Source organism: Typopeltis vanoorti, chromosome 26 (genome assembly GCF_054136105.1).
Source record: "Typopeltis vanoorti isolate ZY-2024b chromosome 26, IOZ_Tvanoo_1.0, whole genome shotgun sequence".
NCBI classification, from domain to species: Eukaryota; Metazoa; Arthropoda; class Arachnida; order Uropygi; family Thelyphonidae; genus Typopeltis; species Typopeltis vanoorti.
Window position 1 is genome coordinate 18,148,354 of NC_143574.1, and position 26,580 is coordinate 18,174,933.

General features: G+C 36.7%; 1 protein-coding gene across 1 annotated transcript in view; it reads left to right on the forward strand.

The window, feature by feature from the left end:
- LOC150092375 (protein ROP-like) overlaps positions 1-26,580 on the forward strand; it is a 255,485-nt gene that overhangs the window by 103,760 nt on the left and 125,145 nt on the right. The window contains exon 8 of the mRNA XM_090414916.1: positions 15,791-16,029. Within this exon, the coding sequence (XP_090271042.1) occupies positions 15,791-16,029 (239 nt within the window). The remainder of the gene's footprint in view (positions 1-15,790; positions 16,030-26,580) is intronic.

Genomic DNA, 26,580 nt, shown 5'->3' on the forward strand with positions numbered 1-26,580 from the left:
TAGGACACAAAAATGTCCAATTTACTCTCACTCTTTTGGAATTAAACTAAATTATTCCCATGGCTGTCGAGCCACCCAAACTTCCTGATGCTCTGAAACCAACCTAACTTCTCTTAATACATCATTTCATAAAACGACTTAACAAGCTCACAGTTTCCTCTGTCCTGCACTTGACATTTTGTAAAAATCTCACATAATTGTTTTATTTATGTTCATTTTTACAGTATTATATACAGTGAGTGAAAAATTCATTAATAAGAAATAAGTTTTGTTATATATAAGATAATCGTTAAAAATGTGTTTACATTTAGTAATGCAGTTATATGCTTAGTATTAGCAGAGCTATGTGGTTATGTAGTAGCTTAGTAAAGGAGATTTAAATGTAGTTATAAGTTGTAAAATTGCTTACTGCATGTTTTTAATACCTAGGTAATAACACAGGAATGTTGTTTTCGTATAATATATATTAACTTATGTTTGTTATAGTGGTGTTTTTATGGCATGTATTGCACAATGTGTGAGCACTGTAGTAACGGCAGCCATTTTGTCACTTGAGTTTTGCTTTGAATCTCCAAAATGGGTATGCACTTTAGTTGTTTTTTATAACAACCTGTCTCGGTAACAAGAATGCTAGCCCACAAAGAATAGCAAGCAAGAAAGGAGAGCCGAAAAAGTCTAATAAACTATTGAGTTAAATTCTCTAATCTCGGAAAAATTTTTATGTGCGCCTTTAGCTACTCTCCAAGGAGGAACTTTGAAGTTAATAATTGAATGACAGTATAATGTATAAACCCTTCTTATATGAGTAGAGAAAGTGATATATGTCCCAAGAAGTAAAACGGAATCTGCAATAAAATCTAAAGTTCTGTTATTTGAAGTGCATTTGGAACTGCTCAATTAATGCATTCCTATTATTTGAGTGATTATTCTTCATGCCTACTTCAGAAAAATGAAAGAAAGATGTGTTTAAGGAAACTTGCTTACTGAAAGAAGACATGCAAGTATAATAATCAAGTGAGGCTTTTTTTTAACTTTGTATTGTAAAGAGTTTGAAAGATAAAACTGAATGGATGAATGAGTGGAAACAATAAAGAAATTAAATAAATAAAGGAGGATAAAGAAGAGACTAATAGAATGATTGTTACATTAAGAAGTTTCCATAAAGTCAATTGAAATTACAAAACTTTTAGCTGGATGATATATTCAGGTTGTTTTGTATGGTGTTTTATGTCATCTCTCAGAAATGTATTTTAACTGTGAGTCACAGTGTGAAAAATATATATTTATTTTCATTGAGCTCATATAATCTGATTCTAGAATGGCCATTATCCTGTGTATTTTATGAGAATTTAAGAATTAGATATATGGAATATTGTAATTAACTGATTATAATTCTAAAGAGAGAGTATGAATATCAGATCTCCTTAGAGAGAAATATTTATTATACAGAATTTGTATATACAGTCATACCCCAAAGTTACGGGGTAGGTGGGACCTGCAAAAAGCGCGTAAGTCGAATTCGCGTAACTCGGGGTATAATTTTGCATGTAATTTATATATACAAACATACAAAATATTAGTTAATTGGGACCAAAGGTTTACAAAAACACCTATTTTTTTTTAAGAAATATAATCATAATTGTAGTTTTTCGTACATAAAAAAAAGAAAGTTATTTCTATGTCAATTGTTTCATAAAATCTAATAGATTTGTCTGACAGCATAATGTCTTTTTCTTGTCACACAAAATTTCTTCATAACAAGCCAATAATTTTTTTATTCCTTGCCTTGTGGCTACAATTCATTCCCAGTTAGAATCTATGTCCTCCAAAATCTGTAAACCTTTCTTTTATGATTGTTCTTACTGTGGATTTGTGTAGTCCGAACTTCTTTGCTAGTATACAAATTTTCGTTCTGCCTCCAAAATCCTTAATAATGTTGAGTTTTGCTTCCAAAGTCGATGTTTTTCTTTTCTTGCTAGCTATATCAGAATCGGACTTACTTCTTTGGATGACATTATTATTTTTTATGTGATAAAATTTGTATCAAGAACATAACATTAAACAATCGCAAGGTTTGTAGACTATAAAAATTGTGTATGAATGGAGAACGCGCGAAACACGTCAGTGCTTGTTCACAGCATGTGCAACACTGGCGAATGTGGCTGGCGTCGGAAACATACGACTAGTGGTGAAGCGGAACGGGAATACGTACATATAAGAAACCGTGTAACCTCTGGATTCGCGTAAGTCGGGATATGACTGTATTTATATATTTACAGTAAATCCTTGAAGTTAATGCATCATCACAGATAGGAATCTGAAGCATTCTAACCAACTAAAATAAAAATATAAATAACATGTTGTTGTCTTGTCCTTTGAAGAGTCTTAGATGTTTCCGTGTGCTCCTTGTACTGCTTCGGCTATGTCGATGATTTTGTTTGTATAGAGCTGTTGTTCAGGATTAGGATCTATTTCTTGCAAGGCTGCTGTAATTGCTGGACAGGTAAAGATGTGAGTGGGTGTCAGTTCAGTATTGGGGTAGTTGTTGCAGTTTCTATATGTTCTCGTATCATCTGTATTGATCTTCATTCCTCTATAATGTCCTGTTCGTAGTCTTGCTATCGTGGTGGGGGTCTTTCTGTCAGCACTGATTTCGGGAATTTGATGTTGTATCACTGATTTCAGTGGAATTAGATTAGCTTTTGCTAGTGCATTGGCATCGGCAAGAGTTATCATGTGAGTTTCTTGGTTGAGTTCTCTTGCCTCTTTTGCTAATTTATCAGCTGCTTCATTGTAATCAATGTCTACATGAGCAGGAATCCATTGTAAAATGTAACTTTTTCCTAAACACTTTAGTTGATTTAAGAGTTTATGGATGTCTTATGTGAGCTTGGTATTGCCATTTTTGATTCCCTCCATAGCTGATCTTGAGTCACTGTAAATTATAATTCCTTCAGATTGTTGAGATGATGAGAGTTTTAAGTAGGCTTCAAGTGCTTTATTTATTGCATAGAGTTCGCTGGTAGAATTGGAAGCAATTCTCCCAGATCCAACTTTTATTGAAAGTTTTTCACCTTTTGGGAGTAGGAGGAGAACACCAGCACCTCCATTAATCATATTGGTGTCTGACGATCCATCGGTATAACAAATAACCTGTTTGGAGGATGAAAGAAGGTTGATAGATTTAGGCCTTTTTCTTTGAGCATTTCTTTTGGTTCTTTTTTTGTACAGAGTTTGGTAAGGTTTAGATTTATGGAGGTATTTGAAGGTAAAGGACTGGAAAATAGAGGTTCTTTGTTTATGTGGGCATTTAACTGATCAAGACTTATTTCTTTCCTGATAGTGTCACCATATTGTAAAGTTGATGATCTGTGAAGTCTGCATTTTTGATTCCAATGTTCATAAGTTTTTAGGGAGATATGATCCCTTTGGTAGCTAGCTTCTGATATTATTTATGAATTTTATGGTGGCAAATTTTCTTCTGTCCTCCAGCAGGTCAAGCCCACATTTCTGTTGGGCTCTGATGTTGTTAGTGGATGAGACTGCACCAATGATAATCTTGGATGCTTTTGCTTGTATTTTGTGAAATTTTTTCTTTACTGATGAGGCTGAAGGTGACCAGATAGGTGCTGCATATTCCGTTATTGGCCTTATTAGTGTAGTGTAAGTAGTTTTGAGGATTTTTGGCTTTGCGCTCCAATTTGTTCCACAAAGACTTTTCAGTAAATTTAATTTTTTTAGAGCTCTGTTGGAAGTGTTAGAGATGTGTTGTGCAAAACATAATTTCTGATCAAGCGTAATACCAAGGTATTTTGGATTTGTGACTTTTTCAATTAGCTTGTTGTTGATCATGACTTTGGGATTGTAGGAATGTCTATTTTTCCTGCTTGTACTAAAGGTGCTTAGTTTTGTTTTGTCTGGGTTGATTTTGAGTTTAAGTTCATCTGACCATTTTTCTAATCCTCTCATGGATTTTTTAGAATCTCCTCTGATTCTTTGATTTTAGCACTAGTGTGCCAGATGGCTATATCATCTGCATAGCAAGTTACTTCTGTGAGGTAGGGATGAATGTTATTGACATATAGAGGGAATAGTAAGGGACTGAGTACTGAGCTCTGTGGAACACCAGCCCAGGTTCTCTGCTCTTTTGATATTACTGCATTGATTCTGACCTTGATCTTTCTTCCTCTAATGAAATCAGCAATCCAGATTAAAGCATTTCCTCTAATTCCAATATCGTCTACTGTTTGTATTAAATTTTTGATCCAAACACGATCGAAAGCAGCAGTCATATCAAGGAATATGGCAGTTGTCTTTTTTGTTGTTTTTTTCTGAAATGAGTCTATTATTGTTTGGCAGAAATGGAATAATTGATCTGTTGTCGAATGACGGGCTCTATAGGCAGTTTGGTAGTAGTTGATTTTCTTATTTTTTGTCAGCCAGTGCATAAGCCTGGAGTGTATGATTCTTTCAGTAATTTTACAAAGGATGCTAGTCAATGTGATAGGTGTATAGCTTTGACATTCTGCAGCATTTTTGTCAGGTTTCAGGATGGGTACAAAACTGATTTTTTCCATTCTTTTGAAAGTTTGCCTGTTCCCCGAGAGGTATTGAGAATGTCCAGAAGTTGTTCTTTGGCATTTTTGCCAAGGTGTTTGACCATATGACCAAAGATAAGATCATTACCAGGAAATTTATTAGGTACAGTTTTCTCGATTGATGAATTTAGTTCGCTTAGTGTAAATTCTTCGGAGAAGATGTCATTAACAATATATAACATATTGTTATATATATAAATATATTTATCTGTGGCTGATTATAAATGTATAGATTGTTTTTATTTCCTAGACGACTACTACTTCTTCTTTCACTATGCCTTATCTCATGTTAAACGGGGTCGGTGCACCGATCTTTAACCTTCCTCTTCCAAGTTCTCTGGTCCAGGGCATCCTTTTGACTCCATCCTTTCTCCCTAAGATCCTCTGTCACATTATCCCTCCACCCGAGCTTGGGCCTGCCTCTTTTCCTCCTTCCCTCCAACTCCACATACTGCACTCATTTACCAACATACTCCTCGCCCTTCCTCTCTACATATCCGAACCACCTCAGCCTACTTTCTTGTATCTTCTTGCCAATTGGTCCCACCTTAACTGTCCCTCTGATGTAGTCATTCCTTATCCTGTCCTTTGTCACACCACTCATCCATCTCAACATCCGCATCTTCGCTACCTCCATCTTCCTCTCCTGTGCCTTTATTATAGGCCACGTCTCCATGCCATGAAGCATCGCCGGCCTCACCACCATCTTATACAGCTTTCCTCTTACAACTCACTCTCTTGTCGCACAGGACCCCACTCATCTTCCTCCAGTTCATCCAGCTGCATGTTATTCGGTGCGGTATTTCTTCATCCAGGTCACCATTCCTCTCGACGACCGACCCAAGGTATTTGAATTTCTTCCCTGAAATTAGCCTTTCACCCTGAAGTCATATGATCATATCCGCGTCACTCCCTGTTGACAAAATATATTCAGTCTTCTCCCGGTTAATTTTCATGCCTCTCTCCTCCAATATCTTTCTCCACTCTTCCAGGGTATTTTCAAGCTTCTCTCGGGATGATTCGCATAGAACAATGTTGTCGGCAAACAGCATGCTACTTCTTGACATCCTCCACTAGTACATCCATGACCAGGTCAAAGAAATAGGGGCTCAGAACTGACCCTTGGTGTAGCCCTACGACAATGGGGAACCCTTCTGTCATGCCGACACTAGACCTGACCTGAGTTTCTGTTCCCTCATACATCTCCTTCACAAACCTCACATACTTCTCCAACACCCCTTCTTCCTCATATACCTCCTGCCTGGCCACTCTGTCGTATGCCTTTTCCAGGTCTATAAACACCATGTGCAGCTCGACTTGCATCTCTCTATATTTCTCCATCAATCGCCTTAGCGCAAATATCGCATCCATTGTCCCTCTTCCTGGCATAAATCCAAACTGCTCCTCACCAATTTTCGTTTCTTGCCGTATCCTCCCTTCAATTACTCTTTCCCATATCTTCAATGTGTGTGACATCAGCTTGATCCCTCTATAGTTGCCACAGTCTTGAACATCTCCTCTTCCTTTGTAGATTGTGACGAGAATACTTTTCCTCCATTCCTCTGGTATCTTTTCCTGTTGGGCTATTTTCCTCATCAGATCCCCTAACATATCCACGCCCTCACTGCCCAAACTTTTCCAGACTTCCCCAGGTATCTGGTCTGCCCCCACAGCCTTTCCATTCTTCATTTTTCTAAGTACCCAATCCACTTCCCGGTCTCTCGTTTGCCTCTCCATCCTCGCACCTCTCTCTCGGATTCTCCTCATTTAGTAGTTTATGGAAATATTCTTTCCATCTTCCTCTGATTTTGTCCTCCTCTTGTAATACTACTCCTGAGGCATCCTTTATCTGCTTGACTGATATTATGTCTTTCGAGGCCTTATCTCTGGCTTTCGCTATTCTCAACAACTGAGCTTCACCACCGTTTCTCTCCAGTTCTTCATAAACCTCATCAGCTGCTTTCGCCCTTGCCACAGCTCTCTTTGCATTTTTCTTCGCTAATCTATATGCCTCCTTGTTGGCTCTAGTTTCAGTCATGTCGCATTTTTTCTTTGCCTCTTTCTTTTCCTTGATCTCCAACTGTACCTCCTCATTCCACCACCATGCCTCCTTATCCTCAGGCGGTCCCTTTCCTGATGTTATACCAAGCACCTCTTCTCCAATTTTTCTAATATTCTGACTATTAACGTCCCACCATTCTTCCACATCCTCTGGTAATTTCATTTCTTTCAATACCTTTTCTTTAAACTTATTTCTTGGGCCTTCCTCTTCCAATTTCCACCACTTTATTCTCCTCTGTATCCGCCACCTCCATCTATTCTTCTTTTCCCCTTTTATATCTACCAATCTACCACAACCAACCTGTGCTGTGCCGCTACATTTTCTCCATTAATCACTTTACAGTTTTTCACCTCCTTCAGATGTTTCCTACGGCACATAATATAGTCAATCTGACTCATTCTTTCCCTGCTCTTATAGGTTATCAGATGCCCAACTCTCTTCTTGAGCCATGTGTTAGCTATAGCCAGATTGAAGGCCACAGCATATTCTATGATTCTTTTACCTTCTTCATTTCTTTCACCACTACTCCAACGCCCATGTACCTTTTCTTCACCGCTTCGTTGCCTTCCTACATGCCCATTCAGATCTGCTCCAACGATCACTCTCTCACCATCAGGGATTCCCATTACTGCTTGGTCAAGTTCTCTCCAGAATGTCTCTTTCTCCTTCTCATCACACCCTACTTGTGGGGCATAGCCACACACTCTAGTAGCCACACTTCCTCCCATCTCAAGCTTAATGCTCATAATCCGATCATTCTTCCGGCACACCTCGCAGACTCCACCCTTCAGCTCCTTATCGATGATAATTCCAACTCCGTTTCTTCCCTTCTCATTCACACTGCTATAAAACAGTTTATATCCCTCTGCCAGCTGCTTTGCTTTATTGCCTTTCCACCTTGTCTCCTGCACGCAACAAGATCTTCAGCTTCCTTCTTCTCATCATGTCCACTATCTCCCTACTCTTCTCATTCATAGTACCCACATTCAGCGACCCGATTCTTACTTTACACACACTCTCTTTCTGTTGGACTCGCTTCTTTAGCCGAACCCGTCCTTGGGTACGGGGTACGCCCTAGCCGTGGTCCTTTCTCTGTTATTCAACATTTCATCCTTGGTTTTAGCATGGTTTTTTTTTTATGGCTGGATGCCCTTCCTGACATCAACCCTCCCCATTTATCCAGGCTTGGGACCGACACTGAGAAGACTAATTTGACCTCCCCAGTGGCTGGGTTATTATTTCCTAGACTACGCCAATTTAAAGAAAGTTCTGCTCACTTTGTATTTAATCTTTTATACTGGATTGACCACGCTATCTCTCAAAGCTTATCTATACTACGATGTTATTTCCTTCTATCTTAATTTGTGTCTCCCCCTTTATCTTCCTGCTCTAGCCCTTTGTTCCTAACGCACGTATAGCAGACTTGAAATATAGTTATTGCTGGCTACACGATTGCGGTTTATTAGATTTCTGACACTCTCCAGTCTGACAAATTTATTTGATTTACAACTGTGCCAGTCAGACTGGATAGTAGAGAATGAGGAATCGAAAAATAGATCAATGCCAATATCTAGTTAACTTTCTCTTATCCATATAGCAAGTTGTGGCAACATCAATTAAACACACAGGTTTGTAAATTTTTTTTAAAGATAGCATTGGCAATAAGTAGAATTGCTGTTCAACAAAAGCATTTATTCTAACAAAAGGAATTGCAATTACAGTAGAATCTCTCTTACCAGGCGACAACGAGACTTCGCTGATTCCAGAAATGAGATTTTGCCAGATAATTGAATATATATTTCAAGAACTTATCTGTTCATGTTTTGTGATGCCATCTGTAGAAATTGCAGTGCGAAGTTCGTTGTTCATGTTTTTTGATCTGCCAGCCTTAATTAAATAAATAACATCAAAAATCGTGCGGATTTTTTAAAATTTACACGTAATTTTATATTTCACAAAATCAAATTTAAATTGCATATAAAAATTACAGTACATATTGTGACAAGAAAGTTGATGTTAATTTCTTAGTGTGATGACTTAACATAACTTCAATTTTCTGCCTGCTTACAAGATTGTCGCCAGAGCTTTAAAAATTCAATGTGTATACAATGAATTTTCATAACATCATGTGCTGACATAGATGAACATTGCTTGCCAAATCTTATGGAAGTCTGCAATCCTACATCAGCTTTCTTCCACATAACTTTCTTGGTCTGCATGCCATTGTCCTCATCTTCATCTTTCTCCTTTCCCAGTAAATGTTCGATTATTTTGTCGACATCAAGAGAGAGAGAGAGAGAGACTGGAATGGAATTGTCTACATCCACCCAAGCCTGCACCTCCTCTTCACTAACCTTCTCCGAATGTGTTACTAAATCCAAGATGTCTGGCACAGGACGTGTTTTAAAACTACGAAAATCTCTGTCACTCGATTCGTCTTCTTCAAACATGATCATTGGCCACAATATATGCCAACAGCGAAATAAAGTAATGTTCTTTATGTTCTTCCAGGCAAGAGATAAAGTAAATATGGTATCTTTCAATGTGAGCTGTTTCTGAAAATCTTGGACACTACCTTCAAAGTTCACACATCGACTCATAAAAAAGGAGAGCAGTAGTTCATCTTTATATTCTCAATGGCTCCTTGGTCTATTGGTTGGATACAGCTTATTACGCTGGGTGGCAGAAACACAACACAAATGTTTTCCACATTTTAAGTATTCAGCTGGGGAATGGGCGTGGCAGTTGTCCAGCAAAAGAATCACTTTACTGTCTGGTGGTAAACCCTTTTCCCTTAAATGCTTCTTCACACTGGGCATGAATACACTATGAAACCATTCTTTGAATATGTCACAATCCATCCATGCGTTCTTTTGTGCCTGATAATGGATAGGCAGATTTTTCACATTTTTAAAGCACAGTGGATTGCGGTACTTGCCTACCACTGACAATCTTACTTTGTGCGTACCTGCAGCATTTGCACATGCCACCACAGTTACGTGGTCCTTGTAACTCGGCAAGGCTTCCGTCGCACAAGCCAAAGTCAGTGTGGGAAGACATTTCCATAACAGTCCAATCTCATCGGCATTATATATTTGTTCTGCAGTCATATTATTTTTGTCCACAATTTTCTGAAACTGCTCGATAAACTGGTTCGCGGATACTTCCGCACTCCTCCGTTCATCAGACACATCTAACTTACAGATTCCATGCCTTTCTTTGAATCGGTTAAGCCATCCAACAGAAAATCCACACTTGCCTTGCATCTTCATTTTCCCATGCAATTCCTTCCCTTTTTTCTTGCAGCATTGGTCCAGAAATACCAGCTCCCTCTGCTCTTTTCAGGACAAACCACTCATATAACACACGATCTAATTCTTCACACTGGGATTGGTTTAGTTTCCAATTTTCTGCAGCTTTTGTAGATTCTGTTTGCATCACGAATCTGGAGTTGACCACCTTGTTTCTTTATATTGTACAAAGTTGAACTTCCAATTTTATATTCCTTCATTAATTTCATTCTGCTGACACCTCTCTCCATTTTCTCCAGCAATTCAAGTTTTAACTTGAGAGTAAAACCATTTCTCTTCCATTTTGTGGGAGTAGCCATAGCGACACATGGCTAGAAGCGTACGTATACGAATGCAGTTTGTTGGCTCGAGTTCTGGATGCACAATATACAAAACAACCCATGTGATCTCTCTGAGCCAATGAGCCACTGGGAGTATTATGTGAAGCATACGTTTAGGAGTCTCGTGTCCCACACAACTCTGTTGTATGTATAACAGTGTTGCCAGAATGTAAGCCTATTGCATATTTTTCTTATCTCATACACTTAAATTTCAGGTTTAAATTTAGACCTTTGAAAGTGCTGTTGTTTTGGTATTGCCAGTTATTTGGGTGGTAGTTACAAGAGATTTTACTGTACATACTAGGGGAACACTTGTTTCTCCCAACATAGCTAACTCCAGAAAATACAGTACACAATTAAAGCATATACATTTCTACCTTCACACAACTCTAACACGTTATTTAGTATTATACAATCCTAGGACTACCTCTTGCTTAGCAATTATAATATAGTTACACATATCTACAATTCAAGAACATTGGTATGATGTGGTTACTCACAGTTTCTACCTTGTAAACAGTCCTTCACTACAAACCAAGTTTCCATCAAAACATCTCATGTCTTTGCTTTGATCTGGACATTTCTTTCTCTCTTCCTTGGTTGGCGGCTGCTTATTGTTAACACTGGTAGGTAGTTGAGGAGCCCATGATTTCTCCTACGACATATGTCCATTGGTTCCCAGTCCGTTGTCTTGAGATCGCGAGGGGGGGGGGGGATTGTGCCCAGCTATACTGCAGGATACATCAGCAGATGCTTGGGAACTGGCCAGAAGGGCAATTGACGAAACTCCAGCGACAAACCCTCCAAGTCAAGAGGTACGAGCTATGAAATTTCTAGCCCAGAACTCCTAATAATCTTCCTTTCTTCTTCTCCTCAGCCCCTTAAAAGTCCTCCAAAATGTCTGTGATCACCCTCTGGCGTGATGACGTTATTTGGGTTCTCTTTTACTGAAAGTCTTTGGTTTAGGTGCCTAAATGTTTGCAAGTTGTTGCAAACTTTGTTTGCTGATTCACTATACTAACCAACCATAATCCCTTTCCTCTGGCTTTTTTTTTCCCCCCCACATAGATGAACAGATCCAACTTTCTATTACTTATATTAGACATGCAATATAAGAAATATTCTACAAGGTAGTCAATTTATATTTAAGGGAAAAAAAAAAGAAAAACACAATACATTGTATTTTCTTTATATTTTGACTTGATACCCTTAAAAAACTGAGTTCGATAAGTTACCTAAATTAACTTATCATGTGAGATTTTACACTTGCTTTGCTATGTATTTCTTTCAAAATGTTTCAAGCTTCTCAATGCTTAAGGCTTTCTTTTATTGTTCACTACTTATATTACAACCAGGTTGCTTACTTATGAAAGATTCTTAAATGTTTGGGATTATTAAATAACAAGAAAAGCATACAAACTCAAGAGAGCAGCGTGATACACACTAGTAAGGCAATGCATCTCATTTCCCTCTCGCTTACTGGGGGTGAGAGAGGGACGATGAGGTGTATGTGTATTTTCTATTACTTTGCAGGTTCACCGGTGGCGTTTATCATATTGACCTGGTATTACTCAGCAACCCAAGCATATCTACCTTGGAAAAACATGATTTCATGTTTTAATGATTTTATTCCCCTATTTATCTATCCAGTAGATAAATAGGGGAATAAATTTGTGCATTACAGACATGCTGTAACAGAAGCCTGTACATGTCTATATTTTCATTCACAAACATGTATTGAGACTGATGAGACATTTCATATAATAATTCTAGTTACTTTGTAAATAAATGATTTTATTATTCTATTTTATATTATTTTATTCTTTTTGATGGTTATTTAATATGGGTACAAAATAAGATATTATAATGCATGACTTTTCCCTGTAATTGAATAAATCTAGAAGGTATAGCACTTCCTCTTAGATATATCACAATATGAAAATAAATATAAAACCTTACCTTGATAGACCTGTGATTTCAGTCAGGATGTTTCCATGACTGCAGGTCATAGAGAGTCCAGCTATTCCTGTCTTGGGCCTTTCTTCTCTATTTTCTTCCAACTTTCTTAATCATTGTGTCTTCCCACCTTAAGGCTGGTCTTCCAGGTTTCCTTTTGGTATCTCTCAGATACCAGTTTGTTACTCTGACCGTCCATCTGTTGCCTCTCATTCTGGCGAGATGACCTGCCCATCTACTTTTGCTATTGTAGATTGCTTTTATTACATCTTTGAGTCCAGACTGATTCCTAATTTCTGTGTGTCTTACGTGGTCTATTTTATTTATATTGCACATTCTTCTTTCTATTGAGCATTGAGTTATTATTAAGCTTTGTTCTTTGTGTTCCATGTTTCACTGCCATAAGTTAATGCTGGTAGGAGGTAACTTGAAAAGATTGGTGATTGTTGATTTTATTTTGTTGAAGGCTATCCAAGCAGCTCTTTTTCTCCTTGCTATTTCATTTGATATGTCGTTATTCATTTTTATGGACTGTTTGAGGTAGATGTAATCTTCAACTTTTTCGGTGGTGTGGGATTCTAGAGTGATTGTGTAATCTTTACAGTATTCGTTTTTCATCCATCTTGTTTTGTCTGGATTTATTTCCAATCCAATTTTTTGGCAGTTTCAGCTTATGTCATTCACCATTGATTCTAATAGTTTGTGGGAGTGAGATATTAATACCACATCGTTGGCGAATTAGGATATTTAACATTTCACCATCAATGTTTCCACCTTTCATGTCAGTTTTTCGAATGATGCTGTCCAGAGTAGATGTGAAGAGATTAGGTGATAAGACATCGCCCTGACGTACTCCTCTACTTAAGTTAATTTTAATCGGGTGATTGAAAAGAGTGATATTTTTTTGTGCCTTCTTTGTAGATATCTTTTATGAGCTGGATGTGTGCTATTTCTACTACTCGTTCTATTAAAGCTTGGAATACTGCATTATGTTCAACAGTGTCAAATGCCTTTTTAAAATCTTTCTGTTAGTTGAGTAATAGTTTGAATGTGGTCTATTGTCGAAAAGCCTTTTTTGAAACCGGCCTATTCTTTGTAGCTATTTTCATTGCTGGAGGTTTGTATTCTGTTTAGGATGACTCTGGCGAATATTTTATTTGTGTGATAATAGACAGGTAGATCAGTAATTACTTATGTCTTCCTTATTACCTTTTTATGCAGAATTGTGGTCTTTGATGTTTTCCATTCAGTAGGTGCTTTCCTTAATTGTATATATCGAGTAAATCTTTCTGCTAGAACTCTAAAGAGTACTTGTCCACCCATTTTTAATTCATCGGATTTTATACCGTCAATTCCTGGTGATCGGTTATTTTTCATATGGTGGATAGCCATATTTACTTCTTCTTCTTCTGGTAGGATAGATGGCATTTTCATCTGGTACTGGCACTGCAACTACCTGTTTAGATGAGTTAAGGTTCTCATAAAACAATTTTATTATTTTTCCATTTCATCTCTGTTTTTGTGTCTGTTTCCTTGATTGCTTATGAAGATGAAGGCTGATGGTAGTGGTTGCTTTAGACTTATTTGTTTTTCTATTTTTTTGAGCTACTACAGAGCATAGCTGATTCTACCAATTTTGTCATTCTGTATATATATTATAGTCGTCTTTGATGTTCTGCCTCAGTTGTTTACAGATAATTTTATATTCTAAACCAGTGGTTGATATAACATTGTTAGGGGTCGATTCGGGCTCAAGGGTCGATTGGGGGGGGGGGGGGGGTCGATAGAAAAATATATGACATCATTGTACGGGTAATATTTAATTCGGTTAATTTGGATTACCTCCATCCTGAATGACAATGCAATTAAGAGTGAATCGTAGGAACAGTGACATGAATAAGACCTGTAAGATAGAGCAAGGTCATGAAAATAGTTACGGAGGCCAATGAAGTAGACCAAAATGATGTATTTACCAATAAACGGATGTCTGTGTTCTCCCCCGGCCGGTGCAGTGGGAGCGAGATGGCAACACGTGTGCAGTGTTGCCATCTTTGCTTATTTACTTATACTTACATGTATTCGATCCCAGTCTCATTTTTGCCATCAACGTACAAGTGAGCGTTAATATTCTAAAATTCATCAACATACATATAATTCAATCGTTATTCATTCACGAACTAAACTTCTCTATGTTGAAGAGTTGAGCAGGGCTGGTAGTAATACCAGTAGTTTATTAATATCATTAGTAACACCAGTGATATTACTAGTGATAGTAATAGTAGTAGTTATAATAATATATACTATATTATACAAAAGTGAATCTAAAAACTCACATGAGCGTCTTTTTTGCTTGTTGTATTATAATTACGTAATAGTAAAATAGAGGGGGTCGATAAAACATCAAGAAACTCTTGAAGGGGGTCGACGGTCAAAGAAGTTTGGCGACCCCTGTTCTAAACGGTCTTTTCCTGTATCTTTCAGTACTCTTCTTTTCTTTAATAGTTTTATTGTTCTTGCTGATAGGTGTTCCCTGGTCTTAGGAGGAAGTTCATAGGAGGTCTTTCTTTGCAGTTCAATAAATGATTATTAATGTTTGTTAAATCATTGTCGATGTTGTTTTTTAATTTCTATTCAGTTCAGTTTCTTCCACATTTTTTCTAAATTCTTCTGGATTTATCTGTTTTGAGCATTTTTTATGATTGGACTATGCTTGTATGCGTTCTTTTTTTTTTTTAAATGTATTTTGAGGGTAGCTCTTATTGGGTGGTGGTCTGAATGAATATCGCAGTAGGTTTTTTCAATGACTTCAACAATTTTTATTATTCTTTTTCAATCTGTTGGAATGTAATCAGTTTCATTTCTTGTTTCTCCATTTTGAGATTGCCAAGTCCATCTTTTTCCATTTCTCTTTTTAAAGAAACTATTCATAATGTAAAGCCTTTCTGCTTCAACAAATTCTGCCAGGAGTTCATCTCGTTCATTTCTTTCCCCTTTCCTCCACTGTCCAATGTATTTTTCTTCAATAGATCCTGTACCAGTCTTTGCATTGAAATCCACACACACTATAGTGTATGTTGTTTTTTTTCTGTAATGTTTCTTGTAGGTGTTCATAGAAGTTTTCTATTTCTTCTTTGTCAGCTGTTGAAGTAGGTGCATAGACTACTATTATTTTTATTGTAACTGATTTTCCTATTTTTAATTCCTAGTCGTTCAGAATGGATTGTGCAAGAAATAATATTTTCAGTTAGCTTTTCATTTATGATGAAGCCAACTCCTCCAGCCCTTGTAGCATTATCTGCAGCTCCCAGGAAAATTCGGTTGCCATTGTTCCATTTTGCTGTTAATTCAGAGCTTCTTCAGGTTTCACAAACCGTAGGAGTAGAATAAATATAAGAATATTATAATTTAATTTGAACTGGAGTATTCTTTGGCATTTATTTTACTTATCAGATAAATTCCCAGTTTTGGGATATTTTTATCAAGCATATTAATTTGGGAATTTTTAACACCTTTTTTGTTTAGAAGAATTTTTGTGTGATTTAGGGACCAGAAAAAATGAGGTCACAGCTTCTCATTATTGATCGAGGGTTTGATTGTGTATCTCCGCTTCTGCATGAGTTGACATTCCAAGCTATGGCCTATGATTTGTTGCCCATAGTGAATGATGTTTACAAATTCGAATCAGTAACTGGACCCGATACAAAAGAGAAGGAAGTGTTGCTTGATGAAAATGATGACCTTTGGGTTGATTTACGCCACCAACATATTGCTGTAGTTTCAACGTATGTAAAAAGTTTAATTTTTATTTATTTATTTATTTTTGAAATATGTATCTATAAATCTGTATGTTTGCTTTCAACAATGAAAATAAATCAGGTCATATAGAGGATTAAATCTGGCATAGAAAAACAGTCAAAGTTATTTGTGAACACCTTGTGAATTCAAGCCAAACTGTTATATTTTAAAAATTTCCCAAAATTAAATGTATGGTAATTTGCTTATAAGAATGCAACATTATTTTCAAGAATTGTAATATTCATTAAGAGCGTACAGGCTACTTTGATAGTTCATTACAGTTGAAATTATAATAGTTTACTCATGTTGTCAGAGATTTTATTTTATAATTTTAAATTTGAAGTATGGATCCCCTCTCCCTATCATCTTTCTTCTAATGCCAGCAGTCCACACATCAATCCTTTAATTTCCTCGAGACCCTTTTTTATCCATTTTTGTTTCATTAATCTTTCATTTTCCATTCTTTTATACTCCAAATGGTTTTTCACAACATCCCCACTTATCTGTCTTAAATGCAATTGGTTAGTGGCCAATACATTATTATTATTGGCCTTCCAACAGGACACTTGAGTCTATCTGGGTTGCCAATGTTATAAACTTAATTATCCTGATTTGTACATTATACCTTTGCAGTGTATGTTACTACTACTACTTAATGTATTCAAGGTAAATTTTATGTTTGTAAGAAGGAAAGCCAGTCTCTTAGTTGCAGTTCCAGCCTGTTGATTCAGTATGGGGGAGGAGAATAGTAAATCATCTGTATACTGAGTTATCATCACTGTTCAAACTGATATTTTTAATGTGAATCTCATCCATGAAAGGTTGTAAGACCTATTGTCATTAGCACAATGGATAGATAATCCACAGGCCCCTGCTCTAAAGATCAAACATATTAAAGTTAGGTACTGGTTGCTGAGTCTGGTTATTGTATACAAATGAGTGGTGCTGTCAGAGGTGTGTGCAAATGAGCCAGTGACCACTGGCTCATTTGCACACACCTCTGGAAAAAGACATTTCGTGATCACAAATCTGAACAAGATCATTTCATGATCTTGTTCACTGGAACAAGACATTTCATGATTACAAAATTCTTGGGGCTGCAAGATTTCATTTTGCTGATGAATTCAGGTTTGCAGCTATCATTAGACTAGAGGCTTCCAATGCCAGATGAAGTTAGCCAGACTGTAAAATTAATTACAACCTGGAGATACAGTGAAGAAGGCCACTGGCTACAACTGCACTGATTGACCGATACTCTGATTATCTGCTTGCTAAAACATGAATACTATCCTGAATCAGCTATGGTCTGACCTCACGTGGGTTACAGAAACATTTGTATCTGCTTCCGCTACATGAAGACTTCATGAGGTAGTCTGTCATGCTATGTGATCTGTTGTCTGCGTGCCTCTATCCTCATGCTACAGAGGAGAACATTTGAAATGGGACATGCTCTACATCAACCAGACCCAAAGACCTATGAAGATTGGTATTGTTTACAGACGAGTCCCATTTGCTCTACAGAGCAATACCAGGGATATGTTATCATCCCTCTAATATCCATGAAAGGGACACTTATGGTGTCCCTTTCATGGATATTAGAGAGGTGTAGGTAGCGTGATGCTTTGGGAAGGCATCTCATTGGGTGGAATTACCAACTTGTGTATATTTCCTATTGATACCATGAATACTGCAGTTTTTAGAGATGAGGTCCTGGATCCGTATATTTGTCCCTATGCAGATGTGATAGGAAAGACATTTATCCTACAAGACGATCATGCTTGTCCTCATCGAGTGAAGCTCGTGAACTAATATCTTCAAGAAGAGACTGTTGTATGAATGAATTGGCCAGCCAGATCTCCCAACCTTAATCCTATTGAACATATATGGGATTCTCTAGGTAGATGTGCTGCTACTATCAATTCCTCTACCCAAATCCTTGAGGGACTTAAGAAAGCTTTGTAGGAACATTGGTTGCTGTTACCAACTGAACTTCCAGACACCATTATAAACAGTATGAAACATCATTGTGAGTGTCAACCACATTCTTTATTGAGGCACTTTAACAATCTCATTTTGACCTATTGTTGTTTTTTACCATTGTCTTCATATACTCTTTTCTTACTGAATTAGACTATTTATTTAAAATTTTTATGGGCGTTTCTTTCACATCTCATATTGCTTTTCATTGAATTGCATAAAAATTCATCATACAGCTTTTGAGTTGATTTTTCTCTATGTCCCTAATTTGTGGAAACCAGCATAGTTGTCTTAGTACAGTCCTCCTCATGATTCATGAGGGAAGTCATACTAAATCATATTCAAGGTCTCTGGTAATAATAATATTTAAAATATATACACAAACCTTAAGCAAATTAGCATTAAACCTAATATCAGGAAGTATAGAAATGATTGCAGACAACTATATTGTGTTTTGTACTAGCATCGTTGTATAGGCAACATCATTCATTACACAACAATTGAACAACTTGGAACTTGTGTACTATAGATATAATTTTGTTTCACCTAATTTAGCCATTTTTTTTGACCTACTTTGATACTGAACGAACGAGGATGGGCTGGCAATTTGGGATTTAGCCGACCAAATTGTATTCTTATTGGTTAAACCAAAATAAAAAATGATGGTACAACATAACAAAATTTCATGCCGGCTGGCGCGTCGCCCGGTTAAACAAGGCCCCCGTTGTTTTCGCCAGGGAACCAGGGCGAACAGCGAAAAGTCAGCTACTGGAACAAATCTGGAAACAAACCCCAACTCAACATCACCAGAGTTAAAGATCGGTACTATCAACGTAAGAAGCCTGAATGGCAAAGAAATGGAGCTAGCTGAGGAATTAGATAAGTACCAGATCGACATAATAGGGGTGACTGAAACAAAAAAGACCAAAATTGGTGAGATCTTTCTGAGCAATAAATACAAAATGTTATATTCAGGCAATGACAATCAAGGAAAAGAAGGAGTAGCCATAGTATTCAACACAAAATACGAGGCTAATCTTCTTGAATGGCAGTCAGTCTCAAGTAGAGTAATGTGGGCAAATATGAGAATGGGGAACTGGACCATGAGACTTATTTGTGCCTATGGTCCCACAGAAGGTTCTACTAAGGTAGAAGTGGAGGAATTTTTTGAGGCTTTAGAAAAAGCAACTGACACAATGAAAAATGAAAAGTTGGTCCTTGTTGGGGATCTAAATAGTAGAGTAGGAAATGATTGTGAGACATACAAAAATATTTTGGGAAAATTTGGAGAAAAGAGCAAAGCTAATAATAATGGCAAATATCTGTTGGATTTCTGCTCAGGACATGGACTGGTTATTACTAACACCATGTTCCAACATAAAAATGTGCACAAATTCACATGGAGAGAAGAGGCTAGGAATAAGAAGAGTCTCATTGACTATGTTATTGTTGATAGTGATGTTTTCTCCCTGGTGCAGGACACCAGAGTGTACAGAGGATTTGAAATTGGAAGTGATCACTATTTAGTCTTGAGCAGGATAAAATTGAATTTCATATTGAAAAGAATAACATGTAAGAAAGTTTTAAAGCGAATAAAAGTTGAGCAGCTCTCAGATGTGAACTGTAGACTAAAATACAGAAATATTATTGAAAAGAAAATGAAAGAGTTTGAGAACAGGAATCAAACCTTGGAGATTCAGTGGCAAACTCTGAAGGAAACACTGATTGATTCTACCAGAGAGGCATGTGGTGAGGTTGTGTGCAAGGATAAAAAAATCAGAACTCCCTGGTGGACACAGGAAGTTAAAGAGGCAGTGAAGGAAAAGAAGAAAGCATATCAAAAGTTCCTGGCAAATAAGTCAGCTTTTACTCTTATAGAATACAGAGACAAATGTAAGAAAGCTAAACAGTGTGTAAAACTAGTTAAACAAAAGTCATGGGAGGACTTTGGCAAGAATATAGAAAATTAAATATCAAGAAGGTGGCAAAATATTCTGGAGGTTGTTGAAGAAGCTTAGGAATGGAGGAAAGAGTGCTGTAAAAGGAATTAGAGATGATAAAGGTGACATGAAAATGGGAGAAAAAGATATCTTTGATGGAGTAATTACTTCGAAAAATTGCTAAATGAAAAAAAGCAGTGATAGTACAGTGATAAAAAACACTCAACAGGCATACAGTCAGGAATACATATCCATACTTGAAGTAGAAAAAGCCATCAAAGGCTTGAAATGTGGAAAGGCAGCAGGAGTAGATGATATTCGACCAGAAATGCTGAAGTATGGTGGTATAAGAGTCTTACAGTGGCTGCACTGCATAGATCAGAAAGCCTGGACAGAGGGACGAATTCCCGATGATTGGAGTAGAGCTCTCATAGTACCCATATATAAAAAGGGAAATAAAACTGAATGTGAGAATTACAGAGGTATTTCCCTACTGAGTGTTCCTGGCAAGATCTATGCAAGTATACTTGAGAAACGGTTGAGAAGAATTGTGGAAGAAAAGCTTGGTGAAGAACAAGCTGGATTCAGGCCAAATAGAGGCTGTCAGGATCAGATCTTCACTTTACGACAAATAGTCGAGAAAGCATGGGAATATAACAAAGATCTGTATTTAAGTTTTGTCGATTTGGAAAAGGCATATGACAAGGTGCCAAGAGAGAAGCTATTCAATACACTGCAGTTATATGGTGTCAATGGGGCATTATATCAAGCAATACTTAGTCTTTATTTGAGTTGTGAGTCAGCAGTTAGAATTGAAGGAAGTACAGGAAGATGGTTTAATGTTAAATCTGGTGTGAGACAAGGATGTACATTATCCCCTCTGTTATTCATTATCTATATGGATCACATTATGAAGGAATGTGGTATTAAACCTGATATCAAAATTGGAGATGTTAATGTCAGCTCTTTGCTTTATGCGGATGATGTTATACTTCTAAATAAATCCGCCACAAGTCTGCAAGATTCTCTGACTAAATTGAATAGCTGTTGTAATAGATATGGTATGAAGGTCAGCAATAAAAAGACAAAGACAATGAAAATAGGCAGAATCATTGAAAATGTCAACTGTGTTGTGAATGGAGAACCTGTGGAACAAGTAAAACATTTCAGCTACTTAGGCACAATTTTTACTGAAGATGGTAAACTAAATATAGAAATAGACAACAGAATCAGCAAAGCTGGTATCGTGGGAAGTCAATTGAATAAATTCATATGGAATAAGAAAGAAATTAGTCGGAACACTAAATTAGCTGTATACAAGACAGTGTTCAAACCAATTTTAACTTATGGATCTGAGAGCTGGGTCAGAAGTAAAACACTTGACCAAAGACTAGAGACCGCAGATATGAGAGTCCTGAGAAAGATTAGAGGCGTGAACAGATGGCATCAATGGCAATATCATATTAAAAATGAGGATATTAGGAAAGAACTTGACATTGTCAGCATCCAGGAATGCGTTAGCAGAGCTAATCTCAGATGGTATGGTCACTTAAATAGAATGGGAGAGGAAAGATTAGCAAAACAAGTGTTCTCTGCCAGGTTGGCAGGAAAACGACCCAGAGGAAGACCAAGATATAGGTGGATTGATACGGTACAAAGTGCCTTAGACGATAGAAATATAAGATCTGATAATGTTGGAGTCTTGACAAGTAACAGACTGATTTGGAGGAAAATTGTAGATAGGAAGTTAGTAATGATGTAATTTTTTCATGTAGTACTGTCATATCCTGTACACCCCATGAGGGTACATGGCAGGAATTTGATGATGATGATGATAATTTAGCCATTAAAATTGGCAGATGAAAAGACTTCATAAATTTTAATACTGGTACTAAAAACCAAACTTCATCATCATCAAATTCCTGACATTTCCCCTCAAGGGGTATACAGGATATGATAATACTACATGAAAAATTTACATCATTACTAACTTCCTATCTACAATTTTCCTCCAAATCAATCTGTTACCTGCCAACATTGTCAGATCTTATATTTCTATCATCTAAGGCACTTTTTACCTTATCAATCCAACGCTTCTGTTTAAGTGACTATACCACCTGGGATTAGCTCTGCTAACACATCCCTGGAAAAACAAACTGCTTGATTTTTAAATTAACTGAATTCATGAAGTAATTGTGATTGCAGAGATTTTCTTTAATATTCTGTTGTGTAGATTGTACAATTTACCAAGGTTATTTTTGTATGCTCTCCTAAAGCTACAAATTCCATACTGAATTTTTCAGTATACCAGTGCATAATATAGTCTGTAAAAAATGTATGAGATACTATGCATTTAATGTTACACGTTCTGTACAATGTTTATGCCAACAACAGTAATTACAGTCAGAAAAATAAAATTTATTATTGAACAAGTTGCTGTACCAATAATTATTGGCTTATTAATGAAAATTACTGCACTACACCATATCCATGTGACTAAATATGCATTCTGCTATTGTGCTAATAAACTCTTTTAATCATTTATATACAGCCCAGAACAGTGAAATTTTTAGAGTTGAATTTTCAGTTAGCAATATTTCTGTTTTTTGTAAAACTAATATGATGTATGTGCATGTGTAAGGAAATTATTTATTAACAGATTTATGCTATTTGAGGAGCCCTACCAAGTTGTGCTGTTTTGTAAAAATCTGACAAGTGTGTCTAAAGTGCAGAATGGTCAGTTTGAATTATTTTGCCATTGTTCCTATAACCTGAACAGATGACATCGATGGCAGAATCATTAAAATGAAGACATGAGGAAGGAACTTGACATTATTTGCATTCAAGAATGTGTGAGCAAGGCTTATTTATTTAGCATATGATGATACAACGGCTGTGAGGTCCTTTTTACAGGGAAGTGCGGCATCATCTCATTCCCCCCTAATTTTATCCGGGCTCGAGACCGGCATAGCTGACGAATCAGGCCTATGGCTGGGTCTTAGGTATTCCTGACTGTAATCCATGTCTGTTCATGGAGCCAGTTTGCCTGTTCGGGGGACGAAAAACCCAAGTTTCTGGGTGAATAAACCCCCCTACCTCCTTATGAGACCAGCTAATTCACCTTTCGTTAAAAGAGACCAGATAAAGGTTCCTCACATTACGGACGGGAATCGAACCCAAGTTTTTCCGACCAAAGGGCTTCATCTATACCAACTGAACTATGCAGGCTCTAGGGCTAATCTGAGGTCACATAGTCACTTAAAGAGAATGGGAGAGGAAAAGTTAGCAAAATAGGTAATGCCAAGATGGCAGGAAAAAGACCAGAGGAAGACGAGGTCTAGGTGGATTGATTCAATCAGACGTCTTAGAACAAAATATTAGATATGACTATATTGGAGTGCTGATAAGTAATAGACTAATTTGGAGGAAAATTGTCGATAGGAGATTAATAATGTAGACTTATCTTATAGTGCTGTCATAGCCTGAACACCTCTTGAGGGTAAATATCAGGAAATTAATGAGGATGATGGTTCCTGCAAAACTGATGTGATTAATTGAAATCAAAATTGAACCATCTGGATGGCTGTTGATTGTGTATCCTAAATCTCAAAATTTGATACATTTCTGTCAAGTAGAGCATAATTTCAGCATCTTTTGTGCCCTTGCAAATGTTCTGTTTAATAGAAAAATTGTAATAGCTTTACAGGAAGGGGAAAAAAAATTGTATGAATTTTGAATACTAAATATCAATTTGGAGCTATTACAAAGTTGTCAGTGTTCCACATATAGTCTCTCTCTGTAAAGTCAGCTCTACCTTCTCGTGATGTATTATGGTGAGAGTATTTCTGTTTCAAAAGCATACCTTTTCCTAGTTGGTGGAAATGCCAGCTAGACCTCTAGGCATTAGATGTCTTTATCACCCAATGAAATCACACCTTATGGCTTGTTGTCATGTTTGGCCTCCACAACAAGGGCTCCATCTTCTGTTCTCCTCTTTTCATATACAGTGTGGGGAATACTTTTCAAGTATATGCTAATTGTATTGTAGGTACCCAGACCCCTCCCCTTCCCATTTGAAGGTACAGCAAATGGTTCCACAAGCTTGCTGCTAGATAGTGAATGGATCAAACCTTATACCAATAAATTCAGAGGCTTCCTAAGTAGTGTTAAACCTGGCTGCAACCTATTCTGTCATTTCATGCCTAGGGAGGAGTCCAAGTATGGTGATATGTAAAAAGCTGTCAGGGCCATACATGGACAGTAGACTGGGATTCCTCTATGTTGGCAGTAAGTCTACAAGTCTCTTACCTTCCCATATGTAATGGGGAGCTCAGTGAAACAGTAATACTATAGATCATAAAATCTCTCTCACAAAAAACATCATCAGCAAAAATCCAATAAAAAAGTAACAAAAACAACCAAAAAACACCATAATTCTTACCTCCCCCCCCACAAAAAAAAGGTTTCCATTTGCAGCTTTAGCATCCTTAATATAGCTTCAAACCCACTCTTAACTGAGAGTGGGTTTGCAGCTATATTGAGTAGGGAGAAATAGAAAGTTTATTTCAAGCTCCTACAAGATATGTCATTTTTTGATTTGTTGAATGTTGTCTTAGTGTATTTTTATTATGTTATTGTGGTTTTTTAGTGTATTCACTATTATATTTGCAGATATGCTGTTACTTTAAGGTAGCATGCAAAAATGGGAAGAAAACCTATCCGAAAAATAGAGCTCCATCAAAAGCAAAGAATAATGAACCAGAGATAAGAACTTTTGTCATGCTGAACAAAAGCATTAGCATGTTGATATTGACAATATGGTTGAAAATATTAAAGATAATTTGATATGTGGATTTTCTAGGTTAAAACATTATTAGACAGTTGACCCTGGAGCTAAAAAAAAAGGCAAGAAATCTTGAGAAAAAATTCAGACAGGATAAGAAAAAATAAGAGACAGCAAAGCACAGATATTGATGTCAGCGAATAAGAATGATAATAGAGCTTTCCATCTTGCCACTGGCACAGTGAAGCCAAAACAGGCAAATGCCTAATCCTTGAAGAGAAGAAGAAATAGTTTTAATGGAACATATGCAGTAGTAATATTTAAATAATTGCATGACTTACACATAACAAAAATTATATAGAATTTTATTCAAAAACTCCAGTACATTTCATCCAACATTATGTGGACATCATCAGGGAGACAGACTTAACTACATTCAAAACATGAATCACAATAATGAGTCATAAATCAAGCATATATTAGTTCATGTATCAGTTGCAGTTGAAGTATTACACTGTTAGAGTTCAAAGGAAAAGTTGTAGAAAGTTGCGTATATAAAACAAGTTAAAATAATTATTCATTTTAAAAATAAACTTATGAACAATTAATAACAATCACTTCTCAAAACATCAGTGTTAGCATTCAGTCTCATTGGGTGAGGTTCGAACTGTTTCATATGTTTCAAGGAAATACTATCAAATTTGAACTTGCTGGAATGAAGAAGCTTTGTCTGGTGCCAAAGAACTCTGTGTCTAGTGTCCGTAGTGTGGGAAGCAAGGCCAGACTTTCCACAAGTTATGTTGAATTTTCAGTTTATTAGAAGCCAACCTTTACTGGTAGATACATTCACTTGTCCTTCCACCATCGTTAATCACAAAAAAATGTATTGTCAAGAGGCTTGTACATAGAGCTCATGCGATCTGCTCTTTTGATTCCCTTTGTTAGATGAACTGAATAAAATTAAAAAGCAATCTGATATGTAATGGATACACGAAAACTACCATTCAAAAAATTATTGATAATTATCATCCTTTTATCAGACTACAATCTGATGTGAAAAGAATTTCAATACCTTACCTTAAAGGAACCTTGGAACAAAAGCAAGGATTCTTCATAAATTCAGTCTATACACTTTCTGCAATGGCTTGGAAACTGTATTCCTTCCTACCATATACAAAAGATACATTACCACCTCTTTTCTTACCAGGTGTCTAGCAAGCACCATGCTCATTTCATCTTTATTTTGGACAGACTGGCCATTCTGCCTTGATTAGAATTGAAGAACATCAAGACTGTGTTACATTTTTGAAATCTGACAGGTCTGACTCTGCTTCCCAAACTGTTTACACTAGACACAGCATTCTTTGGACCAGACAAAACTTCTAGTTCAAATTTCAGTCATTTCCTTGAAATATATGAAACACTACAAAATCATCTGAATCACCCAATCAGATTACATGCAATTGTCCAAGTTTTGGGAAGTGATTATTATTAATTGTTCATAAGTTTATTTTTAAAATGAATAATTTTTTTTGTACGCAACTTTCTACAACTGTTCCTTTGAACTCTAACAGCATAATACTTTAGTTGTAATCAAGACACGAGCTAATAAACGCTTGATTTAGAACTCATTGTGATTCATGCTTTTGAATGTAGTTAAAGTTCTGTCTCCCTGATGATGTCCACATAATGCTGGATGAAATGTACTGGAGTTTTTGAATAAAATTCTATACAATTTTTGTTACATGTGTAAGCCATGCAATTATTTAAATATTACTAGTGCATATGTTCCATTAAAACTATTTCTTCTTCATCTTGCCACAGATCTTCCTCTCTTT